Source organism: Mustelus asterias, chromosome 13 (genome assembly GCF_964213995.1).
Source record: "Mustelus asterias chromosome 13, sMusAst1.hap1.1, whole genome shotgun sequence".
Classification (NCBI taxonomy): Eukaryota; Metazoa; Chordata; class Chondrichthyes; order Carcharhiniformes; family Triakidae; genus Mustelus; species Mustelus asterias.
Window position 1 is genome coordinate 56,358,913 of NC_135813.1, and position 16,367 is coordinate 56,375,279.

General features: G+C 50.7%; 1 protein-coding gene across 2 annotated transcripts in view; it reads right to left on the reverse strand.

Moving 5' to 3' along the window:
* patz1 (POZ/BTB and AT hook containing zinc finger 1) overlaps positions 1-10,981 on the reverse strand; it is a 50,334-nt gene extending 39,353 nt beyond the window's left edge. Inside the window, exon 1 of one of the 2 annotated variants that reach the window (XM_078226812.1) lies at positions 9,529-10,981. In XM_078226812.1, the coding sequence (XP_078082938.1) occupies positions 9,529-10,742 (1,214 nt within the window). In that variant the 5' untranslated portion in view covers positions 10,743-10,981. The remainder of the gene's footprint in view (positions 1-9,528) is intronic. The other variant, XM_078226813.1, reaches the window with a different exon arrangement.
* Between the last annotated feature and the right edge of the window lie 5,386 nt (positions 10,982-16,367).

Here is a 16,367-nt window from a genome sequence, read left to right on the forward strand (position 1 = left end):
CCACAGAATCCCTAAAATGCACAAAGAGGCTATCCAGCCCAACGAGTCTGCACCAACTCTCCAAATGAGCATCCCACCCTGGCCTAACCTTCCGCCTTATGCCCATAACCTCACGCATTTACCATGGCCAATTCACCTAACCTGCACATCTCTGGATTGTGGAAGGAACCCGGAGGAAATGCACGCAGACAGGGGGGGAGAACATGCAAACTCCACACAGACAGTGACCCAAGCTGGGAATCGAACCCGGGGTCCCTGGCACTGTGAGGCAGCAGTACTAACCATTGTGCCGCCCTGAGCAAAAAATCTTGGTCGACAGCAGAAAAGGCAAAGTTTGGCATTGATTGATGGTAAACTATAAGTGGCCGTAAGTTGTGGGGTTTTTTCAGAGACTGAGTATTTGTCAAAGCTTCAGCTAATACAAAGACTCGCGAAGTCAGTATCCTGCTTAAAGATGTATCTTCATTTGACCAATGAAAGTTGGGAGAGATAGCACTGGGCAGTCCAACACCTCTCTGAAGGGAAGACCCTAAGCATTCCAATACCACTCTGAAGTTACAATACATCAGACAGGACAATTATACATTTTCAAGTTCACTTTTCCCGCCTTTCTGTTAGTTATTAACCAGTCATCATTAGTATTAATCAATCATTGTTAACAGTTCTCATATACCTTAGCCAATTACATTCTATCCTCTGACATCATGGGATTTCATTGGTTCGTATAATCCGGATACTTCTTCCCCCTATCGCTTAGCAACCCCTGACGCTTAGCTATAGAGTTCAAAGCTGCTGTTCTTACCCACTCTCAATTACGTCAATGATCAAGTCAGACAGTAGATATTCCCATGTCTGAGAAGCACTGCCTTATCAGTACAAATTGAACAGCTCTATTCATGCTATGGCTTCGGGAACCCATACCATCCGTAACTTATGCTGATAAAAATATACACATTCTGTGGTTTCATTGTTCCAAAGAATGTGGTTCGTCTCACTCAGTCTTCATCCCATCATGCTCTGGAGCAGCCTGCCTTTGGCTAAAGTGCACAGATTGCTTTAAAAATACATGTTAAAATCAGAAATACTTGTTCAAATCTCTTACTGTGATTATATGTGTCTTTATGCAGACAGTATTCCCTGTTAGTCTATAAGTCTGATCTGGAGTCATTTCACTTAGAGCTGGTAGTTTTATCAATGTCTTAAATCCTTGTTTATTTGGAATTTCTCTAACACTGTACATAAACTGAGGAAGAGTTTTAACAACACCAGGTTAAAGTCCAACAGGTTTATTTGGTAGCAAATACCATTAGCTTTCGGAGCGCTGCTCCTTCGTCAGATGGAGTGGAAATCTGCTCTCAAACAGGGCACAGAGACACAAAATCAAGTTACAGAATACTGATTAGAATGCGAATCTCTACAGCCAACCAGGTCTTAAAGATACAGACAATGTGAGTGGAGGGAGCATTAAGCACAGGTTAAAGAGATGTGTATTGTCTCCAGACAGGACAGCCAGTGAGATTCTGCAAGTCCAGGAGGCAAGCTGTGGGAGTTACTGATAGTGTGACATAAACCCAACATCCCGGTTTAGGCTGTCAGTTCTTAAGTTCATTAAGAGGTTACAATGAAAGAGAGAAACCACACAATATTAAAGTATTTCAAAGAAAGCTTCCTTTTCAATTAGAATTTAGGTTAAGTTGTCCTAAAACCCATGGAACAACGAATTAAAAGGCCCTTGGTTCAGCATATTGCCACAGATCATTATACCTCCAATGATGCAATGTTCAAGGGCAAGTACTGATTATAAAAGTCAAAGAGACCAGCTGGTATCATAAAGCGTGTTCCACCCATAATCAATCAATGCACAAATTAATCATTCAGGACCCTAGCTGAATAAACTATATTTCAATGTGCATTTTTAAATCCTAATCTAGAGTAGTTCTTGAAAGATCACCGTATTTGACTAACCTTAGCAGGGCATTATTTTGCAAGGAGTCTGAACCACACAGCATACATTTAGTATTGCATAACTTAGTTTTTAATATGGGAAAGGGAAAACGGTCATTATGAAGTTCGTTACTCTACCTGTGACATCTCTTTATTGAAAACTTATTTAGAATTACCAAAACCTTCTAGCCCCAATATTTCTTTCCCATTGTAGGTTTAAGCGCTGGGTGAACTGCAGGGTGCATTGCATGCATCAAGGGCATCTGCAGTTGGCAATACTCAACCAATGAGATTTCCAGCACTCTATAAAGCAATGGTAATCGTAAAACAACCCTGGATCATTCACAGGCCATCATGCCCCTGGTCCCCACACCCACATCACTGTGAGGCTCAACAGATTTGCTGTTATGTGTGCTTCCTTCCTTGGCCTGTTCAGCTATGAGATATTAAGCTACAATCCAGTGCTGCAGCTGCTATATCTCCAACTCTGAGGCAAAGGGCAGGGAATGCAATCCAGGGGCAGGGATATCCTAGTTTTCTCATAGCAAGTGAAAGAAACTTGAGTATTGCTTAAAAAAAAAGACGGTTGCCAAAGCTTTGTCTTGCACTCATCAGGACAGGTTCACAAGAATACCAATTGCAAAGGGAACAACAATTTATATGCATGAGAAGAGAAACTGTTCATTGGTTGGCAGGTGGACTCTGGTAGAGGCATTACCGTGGAGAATGCACCAGGAACAGTTAACTGCCAAGCTTTTGTTTAAATTCAAACCAGGTAGGTCGACTCTGATTGGTCATGGCTGTCCCCCAAGCTTCTGATTAGTCAAGAAAGGAGAAATGTGTGGACATGCTCCTTCTGTCTACAAATGACATGGTTGTTTGTGTGAATATAAGTAGCTTCTAGCAAGAGTAAATGGGCCACATCGTGAGCCCAACAGATAATCTTAAATTGATTGTCAGTGTAATTCTGAACTCAATCAAGATTGTTTAGCAAGTGCTGTCAAATCATGGAACAATATCTAATGGAATAATATCTAATGTTGCGTACTATATTCGGAGTTTTGCATGCAAGGGTTGGTTGGATACAATCTGTACTTTGCCTATTGCAAATAGCTGAAGGAATGTGCTATTTAATATGATTTGCCAATTGTTGAAACATACGACCTACATAACTGGCATCACAGCAGCAAAGAAATTCAAACTGTTGTTCCCTTTATAATTAATATTCTTGCGAATCTGTCTTGACGCGTGCAAGATGAAAAGCTTCGTAGTACGTCTCTTTGCAGCACAACTTCTATACTACCAACAATCCCAAACAACTTATTTGTATACCTGAGATAAAGGTAAAACAAAGACCAAATTCAAGATATCAACAACACAGTTTGACTCACAGGTAAATTAGGAACAGGCAAGCCACCTATTGTATTTCTGACAGTATGTTAGACACAAACTTGTGCCAGTTTTAATTTTCAAGCATATTGATAATGCTGTGAGACGCAGTCCCCCGATCAAACGAGCTTTAATGCAGAATGAGACTGAACAAATTGGCAATAAGGTTAATCATATGTGCTGTGCTTGACACTGCCCTTGGTCTTAGGTGCACAAATTTATTTCATTTTCTATTTCATCAGTTTGTGCTACTATATTGCTTCAATAGCTGACCGCACTATAAGCAATACCTGTTTGAAACACATCCACACTATAAACACACTTAAGCAGAAGCAGCTTGGCAATGTAATTAACACCACCAAACATGCAGTAAATCTCTCTGAACACATACTACTCTCTCAAAGTGAGCAGTCTGTTCTTGCAAATGCTTTCAATTTTGGTGTGCCTTTGTCCCACATCAAATGGGAAGAGGTATCTGCTAAATTCAAACTCCTCTATTTCCAACTATCCCGCCACAAACTAGTGTCCACTGAAGACACTGAATCCTTGAAAGCACACATAGCTGGTCTACCGCAAGCATATTGTGGGAGACTGAGTGACTTGGCTGATTCCCACACGGAATGCAAACGTCCGGTAATGTCGCAAGGCCTCAAGGCCAAACCAGACACACATATCTGTAAATTCAACAAAGGGACTGGAATAATCATCCTTAACAAGTATCACTATACCAACAAAACACACGCCATTCTTAATGACTAGTCCAAATGCACATCCATTGGACCTGACTAGTCCAAATGCACATCCATTGGACCTGCCGCTAAGCATGGCTGGACAGGCCTACTCAAAAGTGAGTTACAAAAACACCTGTTGGACTTGTGCAAGAGTAACGGACTGTTAGGACTGATACGATTTGTCTGTCTTCATTATGTCCACATATATGGGCTGCCCAAGACAAACAGAAGCACTCTACGCTCTATGAATAGTTCTGTAGAACGTGAATTGGTCAAATGATTAGGCAAGTTGCTGCAACCAATTCTGAGCAGGTTTTCCACGTACATGGTGAAGGATTTCTGAGAAGGCCATACAGGACCTGTGTACTGATAGTTGTACAGTGTCCATGTGCTTGTTTGATGTTACTAGCCTGTTCACCAAATATTGCGCAAGAAAGTCAGATATTTGCACTGCATCACTATATCCTGGTGATCTAGATGCACCTCCATTGTCTGAATCTGTAGTCATTGAACTTATGAACTCTGCAACTCATGCAGTTGTCAGCTTTAATTGTATCCGGTATGCCCAAATAGATGGTGCTGCCAGGAGACCCCCCCTAGGCCCAGTTCTCACAAACATTGTTGTCGGTTTCCGATACATAGATGATACATTTGTTGTATCTGAATCTGCCACTGCACGGTAAGGATTTCCTCGCACATCTTAACAGGCTCCAACCTGTGCTCAAATTCACCTTTGAAATGGAGCTCCCTTTCCTTAAAGTACCAGTTGGGAAGCATGCCAATGGATTCTCGACTGTCTACCATAAAACTACCACCTTCACTGGATAATATGCTTGTTGGGATCGCTGCAGTTCCACACGCTATAAAATTGGCCTCTTCGGCAACTGTGTAAACAGGGCCCAAGTGATTAGCTCACCTTGCAAACTCGATGCCAAAATAGGGCGCATCAAAGCCTTCCTGTGGGATAATGGCTACCCTGAACAGATCATGGCCCAGTGTACATCACGTAAACTCATGAATGGGCTCAAGGCGAACTTTGGTCCTGTAAAATTCCCAGTTATACCTCAGATTACGCTAGAAGGATAAAAATTGGAGCAACAGGTGAAACCAACCGTTTCACACTCGACGATGCAGCAACAACACGAGTGATATTCTCCACAAACAGGATGCTGCCATTGAGCCAAAAAGACTTTCTGCCTATCACACAAATTAATAATATGCTAGATGAATTTCAGTGCCAGTCTGATGCCAGATATGCAGGCCACACATTCCAACAAGTGGCACATTGTATAAAACAGCATGTCCCTTTGATTGCTTGTAACAGGCAAAGTACTGACCATATCCAACCAGCCTGTGCTTGCAAACCTCAGAATATAATGTACAATATTAGACGTGATTCCATGATTGGATAGCACTTGTTAAGAAATCCTGATTGTGCTCAGAATTACATTGACAACCAATTTAAGATTATCAGTTGGGCTTGTAGTGAGGCTCACTTATGCGTGCTCGAAGCTACATATATTTACACAGGTTCCTGTCTTTTGTAGAGAGAAAGAGCACGTCCGCACTTTGTGCCCTTTTTTGACTAAACGAAGCTTGGGGGTCAGCCATTCCCTGGTTCATTCCCCATGACAATTCCTTGACCAGAGTTGGTCTGCTTGGATTGAATTTAACAAAAGCTTGACAGTTAACAGTTCTATGGTGCATTCCCCATGGCAACACCTCTACCAGAGTCCTCTTGCCAAACAATCAGCACTCTCTTTTCTTGCAATATAAATTGTTACTCCCTTTACAATTGGTATTCTTACTTCCACAATCGTTACAGCACAGGAAACCATTCAGCCTTTAATGTCTGCACTGGCTCTCTGAATGAGCCATTCCCCTTTTCCCAGTAACCCTGCACATTGTTTTTTGTCAGGATACTGTCTATTTCCTGTACCACCTCATTCTCAAGCAGGGCATTCCAGGTATTAATCACTCGCTGCTTGAAAAATGTTTCCTCATGTCACTTTTACTTCTTTTACCAAATACTTTAAATCTGTGCCCTCTCATTCTTGATCCTTTCACAAGTGGGAACAGTTTCTCCCTATGTCCAGATCCCTCATGCTTTTGAATATGTCTATCAAATTTCCTCTAAGCCTCCTCTTGTCCAAGGAAAACAGTCCTAACTTTCCCAACCTGTGTTCATAACTGAAGTTCCTCATCCTTGGAACCATTCTCTTGAATCTTTTCTTCACTCTCAACAATGCCTTCACATCATCCCTAAAGTGTGGTGCCCAGAACCGGATGCAATACTCCAGCTGAGGCCAAACTATGAAATTGTTCTGATGAGTGCAAGATGAAAAGATTTGGCAGCATGTCTCCTTTATCAGCAATATTCAAGTTCTGTACTACCAAAAGACTATTCGAAAGAAGCCTGATAAACCACTGTTGTTCATATAGTTATCTCCAACTCCCCATCTTCCTGATGGGGAGGGATGGGTGCAAGTGTGTCTAACCTCCACTGGGTAAATGCCCACAGCAGAATAACTGAAATCAATAATAAAAACAGAAAATGTTGGACAAACTCAGCAGATCTAGCAGCATTTGTGGTGATACATAGTTAAATTTTCAAGTCCATGTGATGTTCTTTCGGTGAATCGGTGCAAACTTGATGGGTTGAATAGCATCTTTTTGCACTGTAGGGATTCTATGACCCTTCTACAGAGGGGTTCTGTACATGGAATCACCATCACCTTCTCAAGGGCAATTAGGGATGAGCAGTAAACACCAGCCTGCCAGCGATGCTTGCATCTTAATTCATCCCGAAATTATTCGAAGGACCAGAAACACACTTGTAAGCAGCACTCTGACACATTAAGTTCTCTCAACAAGCAACACAATAATCAGATCAGACCAGCCATATTTTTCACCCATTACCTACAAATTTAACTCAAAATCCATTCCTGGACTGCTGTTTTTCCACAATAAGAATATTTCAACTCCACAGGACACTATTAATAGAATCCTAGTGACAACACAAATTCAATCTGAAACATGAGTAAAAGCTACACATCAAGCATAAGGTGTAAAGTTAATATAGTGGTGCAACACAAGTACCAAGAACATAAGACAGGGGCAGAAGTGGGCCATTCGGACCCTCAAGCCTGCTCTGCCACAGCGGCACTGTGGCACAGTGGTTAGCAATGCCAGGAACCCAGATTCAATTTCGGCCTCAGTTGACTGTCTGTGTGGAGTTTGCAAGTTCTCTCCGTGTCTGCGTGGGTTTCCTTCGGGTACTCCGGTTTTCTCCTACAGTCCAAAGATGTGTGGGTTAGGTTGATTGACAATGCTCAATTGCCCCTTAGTGTCAGGGGTACTAGCAGGGTAAATACATGGGGTTACAGAGATAGCGCCAGGGTTGGATTGTCGTCAGTGTAGGCTCGATGTGTTGAATGGCTCTTTCTGTACTGTAGGGATTCTATGATTTATTCAATAAGATCATGGCTAATCAGGTTGTGATCATAACTCCACATTCCTGCCTGCCCCCTATAACCATCCACTCCTTATAGATATAAAATATGTATTTTCAATCACTCAGCCTCCTCAGCTCTCTGGGGTAGAGAACCCCAAATGTTAACCACCCTTAAAGAACTACATCTTCATCTACATCTTAAATGGGAGGCCCCTTATTTTTAAACTGTGCCCCTAGTTTAGAATCGGCCACAAGGGGAAACATCCTCTCAGCATCTAGCCTGTCAAACCCTCTCAGAATCTTATATGTTTCAATAAGGTCACCTCTCACTCTTCTAAACTCCAAAAAGCAGAGGTCCAACCTGCGCAATCTTTCCTCATAAGACAACCCCTTAATCACAGAAATTAACCTAGTGAACCTTCTCTGAACTGCTTCCAGAGTACCATGCCAATGACAGAATAGCTTCATGTTGGTTCCCTAGCCTCTTTAAATCCTAACTGCCAGTCTCAGTTACCTTACTGCGGGGAATACTGAGGAGCAAAGTGGGAAGAAGAGACAAAGCAACAATTAAGTGGCCAAAATCTTTCACCCATGCCCAGCAGCTAGTTTTATGGTGCCATTAGTTGAGCCTGAGAGTTTACTGCTCACCCACCTGACCCTCCTTCACTCCCCCAAAACCTTGTGCAGCAAAGAAAAACAATGTAATAAAAAGTCAGTAGAAAGAAAAAGTACATCCTGTATCACTGTAACAGGATGCATTAACATGCAGGCTAGCAAAATGCGTATTTCTAAAATCTCAGCCGAGTAATCTTGAAAGGCAGAGAGAGGGTGTGAGAAAGAGAGAGAGAAAATTCAGGAGTTAAATAGTGCTGCTTACACATGCCTTCTGTCTGTTGGTGGCTAATGGAGAATCACAGAGCCTGTAAGCATTGTGCCTACCAATGCTCTGTGGATAACACTTGGGGGCGGGCTGGTGGGGGGGTGGGGGGAGGTGAGTGTTAGCAAAGGGCTTACAAAATGGTGGAAACAGGAGGTCGAAAACAGGGCTCTTTTTGTTAAAATATATGCTAAAAAAATAAAGAGCATGGATTTTCAGAAATGAAATCTATCATCTTTTACTGAAATCCCCAATTCAAGTTCAGAGATTCAAACTTTGTCATTTGAAAACAATAGGAGCTCTAACTCCACGCTGTTTCTTTGTCTAACAGGCCCTGTGTTGTCCCTGTTTAAATACAGTGCTTCAACATGATCACTGAATTTTATTTGAACATTTTCCCCTTTTTTATCCCAAACAGAATCCAGAATTGAAAATCATAATTGCCTACATGCACAGCACTGAAGCACAAAGTTTAAGAATTGAAACAGTACAGTACACCTGTTATTTTTTAAATGGTAAACTGTATGGGAAGACTTCCTGACAGCAACAATACTGTTTAGGAACACTGTCCTCAGTAAGAAAGCTTTGAGTGGCAGTCACATAGGATGCCAACAGTCTTTTAATGGAATTTTCAAACTTGATTTAACTAAATTTTCAAATTCAAATACCGACCAACCTGCTGAGAGTTTACATAACTTCCTCTTAAATTTCCAATTTTTTGATAATTCCTTTGCCCAGTTTACAGTGTATTAATGCCAACACATTATAAAGGGGAGGGGGGGGGGGTGCAGGAAAGAGAAACACTGTTAAGATCTGTTACAACATGCTTCTTAATTAACCTGCTGAAACTGTTCCCACCATCAGATCTGTACCCAGTGTTGTGCTTTACTCTCAAGTCTGAAGGCCAGGAAACTATAACTGTACTGCTGAATGCTTTACACATTTCAAATGAAAATAATTTGAAAATTTCAAACTCTTAAAAAAATTATAATTTCACCAAAATACGACTGCTTTTCAGATTTTCAATCTGGCTTGAACCCATCACTTGCATAGTACTTACTGTGTGAACCAGGTCAAGTTCCTCCTTATTCAGCGCATTAAGTTTTAAAGATAAATTAACCCTTTCCACTCACCTTGAAAAGCCCTTTCCGCAGCTGATGCAAATGTACGGTTTGCCCACCGCTCCATCGTGAGACCGAATGTGGTAAGTCATCCGGTCCTTCCGCTTAAATCGCTGGTGGCAGATGGGACACTCAAACGGTTTTTCCCCTGAATGTGACAGTTTGTGACGGTTCAAGTGGTAAACGTCCCTGAAAGCTTTGCCACAAAGCTCACAGGCCACATTTTTCCGCATTCTGCCTCTTTTACGAGGAAGGTCAAGGCCACTCGAAGATGCCAGCAGACCATCCCCAAGTCCTGGGATTTGATTTTCCCCTGATCCCAACTCCATGTTCAGTCCAGTGTGCTGAGCCTCGTGAAGCAGCAGGCGGTTAGCGTTCTTGAACACTTTCCCACAGAAACTGCAGGGGTAAAAACCCTCGTCCCTCATGGCCAGTGGGGCCGTCAGCAGTGGCAGGTCCAGCAAAGACGACTTCCGGGGTCTCCCGCGCCCCCGCTTGACCACCTTGGCGTGGTCAATGCCCACTGAGTTCACTGGGGCCTGGAACTGACCGGCCACGAGGGTCGGCGCTGTGGGCGAAGTCACCAAGCCATCCATGGCAGGCAGGGAGCCTTGTAGGGATGGCAGGGTGGCCACTGGGGCGCCGGGGCTGCCCACCTTGACCTCAGCGGTGCCAGGCAAGTGCCCATTCTCACCCACAAAGTTGCCATTGGCACAGTTGGCAGCAGCGGCCGCGGCCAGGTCCAGGGTGAAGCCGAAGTCCACGTTGGCAGGGCGGAAGAGCATCATGTCCCCCCTGGCAGGGGGCACCATGATCTGGACATTGGACTGCTTGATGACCTCCTGGCAGATCTCGATGACAGACCTCATGAGGAGGAACTTGGCGGCCGTCATGAGCTCGGGGAAGCTCTCCAGCCTGACCACGATGCGGGACGTGTAGGCGAAGTCCAGGATGTCCCTGAAGACCTTGGCGCTGATGGTGTGCATCTCCAGCTCGCGGCCGGCTGCCTCGTCCATGGTCGAGCCGAACACCGACTCGAAGTAGTCGCTGCAGGCGGCCAGCACGGCCTTGTGCGCCGGGAAGCTCTCGTCGCCCACCCGCAGCACCACATCGCAGAAGCGGCCGCCGTTCTTCCTCTGCCCGTTGAGTTTCTTCAACATGTCGGCGCTGTGCTGGCTCACCTGGTAGGTGTAGCTGTTCCAGGCCTGCTCGCCAGCTCTTTCCATGGCAGCCCTCCCGCCCGCCTGCCCCCTCACACACCGCCCGGGAAAACCGCTCACCCACCCCGGCTCCCCTCAGCTCACACACCCGGGCTGCTGTCGGCCGAGCCCCCGGGGCTGAGGCCACACGCTGGGCCTGGCTCTGGGACACACCGAGCGGCGGGGTTTAGGCCGAGCCAGGCCGGGCCGGCGCCGCGGGGGGAGCTCCTGCAGCCGCTTTTGTTTCACCTCCGAGCCCGGGCCCCCGCCATCCGGAGCCGCCTCCAAACAACATGGCAGCGCCGGAGCTTCCGCTCGGAGCGACCCTCCCCCCGGACCACCCCCCCCTCACTTACCCACAACACCCCCCCCCATCACCCCCTCCCCCCCTTACCCACAACTCACCCCCTCCCCCCCCCCCCTTACCCACAACCCACCCCCTCCCCCTCACTCACCCACAACCCACCCCCTCACCCTCACTTACCCACAACCCACCCCCTCCCCCTCACTTACCCCCATCTCCCCCTCCCTTCCCATCCCCCTCACTTACCCACAGCCCATTCCCATCTCCCCCACAACCTCCCCCTCCCCCATCATGCCCGCTCCAACACGCCATCCCCTTACTTACCCACAGCCCACACCCATCACCCCCTCCTCCCTTACCCAAAACCCACCCCCTCCGCCACCTACAGCTCATCCCCCTACCCCCACAACCCACCCCTCCCGTCACCTCCTCCCCCTCCCATCTCCCCCTCCCGTCACCCCCTCCCCCTCCCGTCACCCCCTCCCCCTCCCCTCACCCCCTCCCCCTCCCCTCACCCCCTCCCCCTCCCCTCACCCCCTCCCGTCACCCCCTCCCCCTCCCCCTCCTGTCATCCCCCCCTCCCGTCATTCCCTCCCCCTCCCGTCATCCCCTCCCCTCCCCCTCCCGTCATCCCCTCCCCTCCCCCTCCCGTCATCCCCTCCCCTCCCCCTCCCGTCATCCCCTCCCCTTCCCGTCATCCCCTCCCCCTCCCGTCACCCCCTCCCCCTCCCGTCACCCCCTCCCCCTCCCGTCACCCCCTCCCCCTCCCGTCACCCCCTCCCCCTCCCGTCACCCCCTCTCCCTCCCGTCATCCCCTCCCCCTCCCGTCACCCCCTCCCCCTCCCGTCACCCGCTCCCCCTCCCGTCACCCGCTCCCCCTCCCGTCATCCCCTCACCCTCCCATCACCCCCACCCGTCACCCCCTCCCGTCATCCCCTCCCCCTCACGTCATCCCCTCCCCCTCCCGTCATCCCCTCCCCCTCCCGTCATCCCCTCCCCCTCCCGTCATCCCCTCCCCCTCCCGTCATCCCCTCCCCCTCCCATCACCCCCTCCCGTCATCCCCTCCCCCTCCCGTCATCCCCTCCCCCTCCCGTCATCCCCTTCCCCTCCCATCACCCCCTTCCGTCACCCCCTTCCGTCACCCCCTCCCCATCCCCTCCCTTCCCATCCCCCTCACTATCCCCTCCCTTCCCATCCCCCTCACTTACCCACAGCCCATCCCCCTCACTTACCCACAGCCCATCCCCCTCACTTACCCACAGCCCATCCCCCTCCCTCTTCATCTCCCTCCCACAACCTCCCCCTCACCATCCCCTCCCCCTCACCATCCCCTCCCCTCACAAGCCATCCCCTCCCTCTCACCATCCCCTCCCCATCATCCCCGCTCCAACACGCCACCCCCTCACTTAGCCACAACCCACCACCCCCTCACTTAGCCACAACCCACCCCATCATCCCATCCCCCACCTCATCATCCCATCCCCCACCTCATCACCATCCCTCTCCCCACCCCCTCACCCTCCCACTCCCCACCCCCTCCCACTCCCCACCCCCTCACCCTCCCACTCCCCACCCCCTCACCCTCCCACTCCCCACCCCCTCACCCTCCCATTCCCCACCCTCTCACCCTCCCACTCCCCACCCCCTCACCCTCCCACGCCCCACCCCCTCACGCCCCACCCCCTCACGCCCCACCCCCTCACGCCCCACCCCCTCACCCTCCCACGCCCCACCCCCTCACCCTCCCACGCCCCACCCCCTCACCCTCCACGCCCCACCCCCTCACCCTCCCACGCCCCACCCCCTCACCCTCCCACCCCCACCCCCTCACCCTCCCACCCCCTCACCCTCCCACGCCCCACCCTCCCACGCCCCACCCCCTCACCCTTCAACGCCCCACCCCCTCCCACGCCCCACCCCCTCACCCTCCCACTCCCTCCCACTCCCCACCCCCTCACCCTCCCACTCCCCACCCCCTCACCCTCCCACTCCCCCACCCCCTCACCCTCCCACTCCCCACCCCCTCACCCTCCCACCCCCTCACCCTCCCACTCCCACCCCGTCACCCTCCCACTCCCCACCCCCCTCACCCTCCCACCCCCTCACCCTCCCACCCCTCACCCTCCCACTCCCTCACCCTCCCACTCCCCACCCCCTCACCCTCCCACCCCCTCACCCTCCCACTCCCCACCCCCTCACCCTCCCACCCCCTCACCCTCCCACTCCCCACCCCTCCCACCCCCACCCCCTCACCCTCCCACTCCCCACCCCCTCACCCTCCCAACGCCCTCACCCTCCCAACCCCCTCACCCTCCCACTCCCCACCCCCTCACCCTCCCACTCCCCCACCCCCTCACCCTCCCACTCCCCACCCCCTCACCCTCCCACTCCCCACCCCCTCACCCTCCCACTCCCCACCCCCTCACCCTCCCAATCCCCACCCCCTCACCCTCCCACCCCACCCCCTCACCCTCCCCACCCCCTCCCTCCCACTCCCCACCCCCCTCCCTCACCCTCCCACTCCCCACCCCCTCACCCTCCCACTCCCCACCCCCTCACCCTCCCACTCCCCACCCCCTCACCCTCCCACTCCCCACCCCCTCACCCTCCCACTCCCCACCCCCTCACCCTCCCACTCCCCACCCCCTCACCCTCCCACTCCCCACCCCCTCACCCTCCCACTCCCCACCCTCCCACTCCCCACCCTCCCACTCCCCACCCCCTCCCACTCCCCACCCCCTCCCACTCCCCACCCCCTCCCACTCCCCACCCCCTCCCACTCCCCACCCCCTCACCCTCCCACTCCCCACCCCCTCACCCTCCCACACCCTCCCACTCCCCACCCCCTCACCCTCCCACACCCTCCCACTCCCCACCCCCTCACCCTCCCACTCCCTCCCACTCCCCACCCCCTCACACTCCCCACCCCCTCCCCACCCTCCCACTCCCTCACCCTCCCACTCCCTCACCCTCCCACTCCCTCACCCTTCCCACCCCCTCACCCTCCCACTCCCCACCCTCCCACTCCCCACCCCCTCACCCTCCCACTCACCACCCCCTCACCCTCCCACTCACCCTCCCACTCCCCACCCCCTCACCCTCCCACTCCCCACCCCCTCACCCTCCCACTCCCCCTCACCCTCCCACTCCCCCTCACCCTCCCACTCCCCACCCCCTCACCCTCCCACTCACCACCCCCTCACCCTCCCACTCACCCTCCCACTCCCCACCCCCTCACCCTCCCACTCCCCACCCCCTCACCCTCCCACTCCCCCTCACCCTCCCACTCCCCCTCACCCTCCCACTCCCCCTCCCACTCCCCACCCCCTCACCCTCCCACGCCCCACCCCCTCACCCTCCCACGCCCCACCCCCTCACCTTCCCCCTCCCCCTCCTCACCCTCCCACCCCCCAACCCTCCCACCCCCTCACCCCCCACCCCCTCACCCTCCCACCCCTCACCCTCCCACCCCCCCACCCCTCACCCTCCCACCCCCCCACCCCTCACCCTCCCACCCCCCCACCCCTCACCCTCCCACCCCTCACCCTCCCACTCCCCACCCCCTCACCATCCGCCTTCCAACACCCCCACCCCATCTTCCCCCAGTTAACCCAGCCCCACTCCATCATCCACACTCCCATTCCATGCCCTCCAATCATTCCCATCATCTGCCAAACTCCCACCTCCTCCTGGATCATCCCCACCCCATCCCCCAAATCACCCACCTCCTTCCCTCCCCTAAACACCCCATCCCTCCCCATCCTCATCACCCCCACCCCATTATCCCTCACCGCTATCATTCCCCATCCCCACCAGAACATCCTTCACCCGTCTCTCCCCATCCCCTCCATCCATCTTCCCCCGTATTTCCTCTTTCCTCCTCTTCACCCTCTTTTGCTGGCCATCTGCTCCTTCCCCCACCCTTCTTTCTCTCTCTTTGCCTGCTCCACACCCCTCCCCGGCTCACCCCTACCCCCAAGGGGGAGATTCAGCTGGAGTCCATGTTCACCAAAAGTAGATACGTTTTGAAAAAAAAAGTATCTCTTTTGCATTGGTCGCATTGGGTGGCACGGTGACACAGTGGTTAGCACTGCTGCCTCATGGTGCCAAGGATCCGGGTTCAATTCCTGGCTTGGGTCACTGTCTGTGTGGAGTCTGCATGTTCTCCCTGTGTTTGCGTGGGTTTTCTCCATGTGCTCCAGTTTCCTCCTACAGTCCGAAAGACGTGCTAAATTCTCCCTCAGTGTACCCAAACAGGCGCCGGAGTGTGGCAACTGGGGGATTTTCACAGTAATTTCATTGTAGTGTTAATGTAAGCCTACTTGTGACACCATTAAATAAACTTTAAACGTTATTCAATTAAATCGTTCGCAAGATCCTGTTCTCTTAACTGTTTAAGTATGTTGGTGTATTTTTAAGAATGCAATACATTGCATAAACTATATCTCAGTATACATCTTGAACAACATAAATCGAATTGGAAAAGTTGTTATCTTGCAGACCCCTCCTCCTCTCCAACAAAGGCAGGTTCTATCTTCCTGGGAAAATCCCTTGATTGCCATTTCCACGTTTTTAAAATCAGACAAGGATTTGTTCCCGTTTGGAAGTGTGAGACATTAAGATTGCATAAAAGCAGCGTGTAGTTGATAAATTCAGTCGCTGTGAAGGCATGCTGACCCCCACAGTCCCCTACAACAAAAACAAAGATGCGTTTCTCACACCCAACAAAAAGTTACTCACTGCCTGTGGTTTGTTTTGTGGCCGGCTAGCGGAGACAATATATTTTCAAACTGCAATGATCAAAATGTTTTTAAAAAGGAGATAGTTACATTGAATATGTAGTTTCGAGAAAATCGGGCTTCATTTTAGACTGGACCTCCCTCACATCCCCCTCTCGCACACACACAGAGACACATTCCTGTTTCATTCCGACCAAAAAAAGCCCTCGTTGTTTTGCTTTGACGCAACACAATGTTTCCCACTAACCAAACTACGCGTTTATACCTAAATGCAACATTATATTAGGTACCCGCGTCTTTGTCAATATGTTGCAGTTTTTAAAAAAAGTTTTGGTTAGATGTGGAATTAAATGGTTTTTGTTTTTCTGAATACTGCAGCTGCATTACAGTTCACTGCCATCAGAAATGCCGCTTTAAGTTACCAAGTGCTGCCCTTTGCCCTCACATGCACACTGGTACCCACACCCACACACATTCCAGCCCTAGCCAAACTCGAAACTGATATTCATAGAGAGAGAAAAGAAGTTCTACACCCTGACCTTTGAAAAGCTTAGATTGATTCATCGAATGTAAAGGAGATAATGCTGAAAGACACATTTGGATTCAGG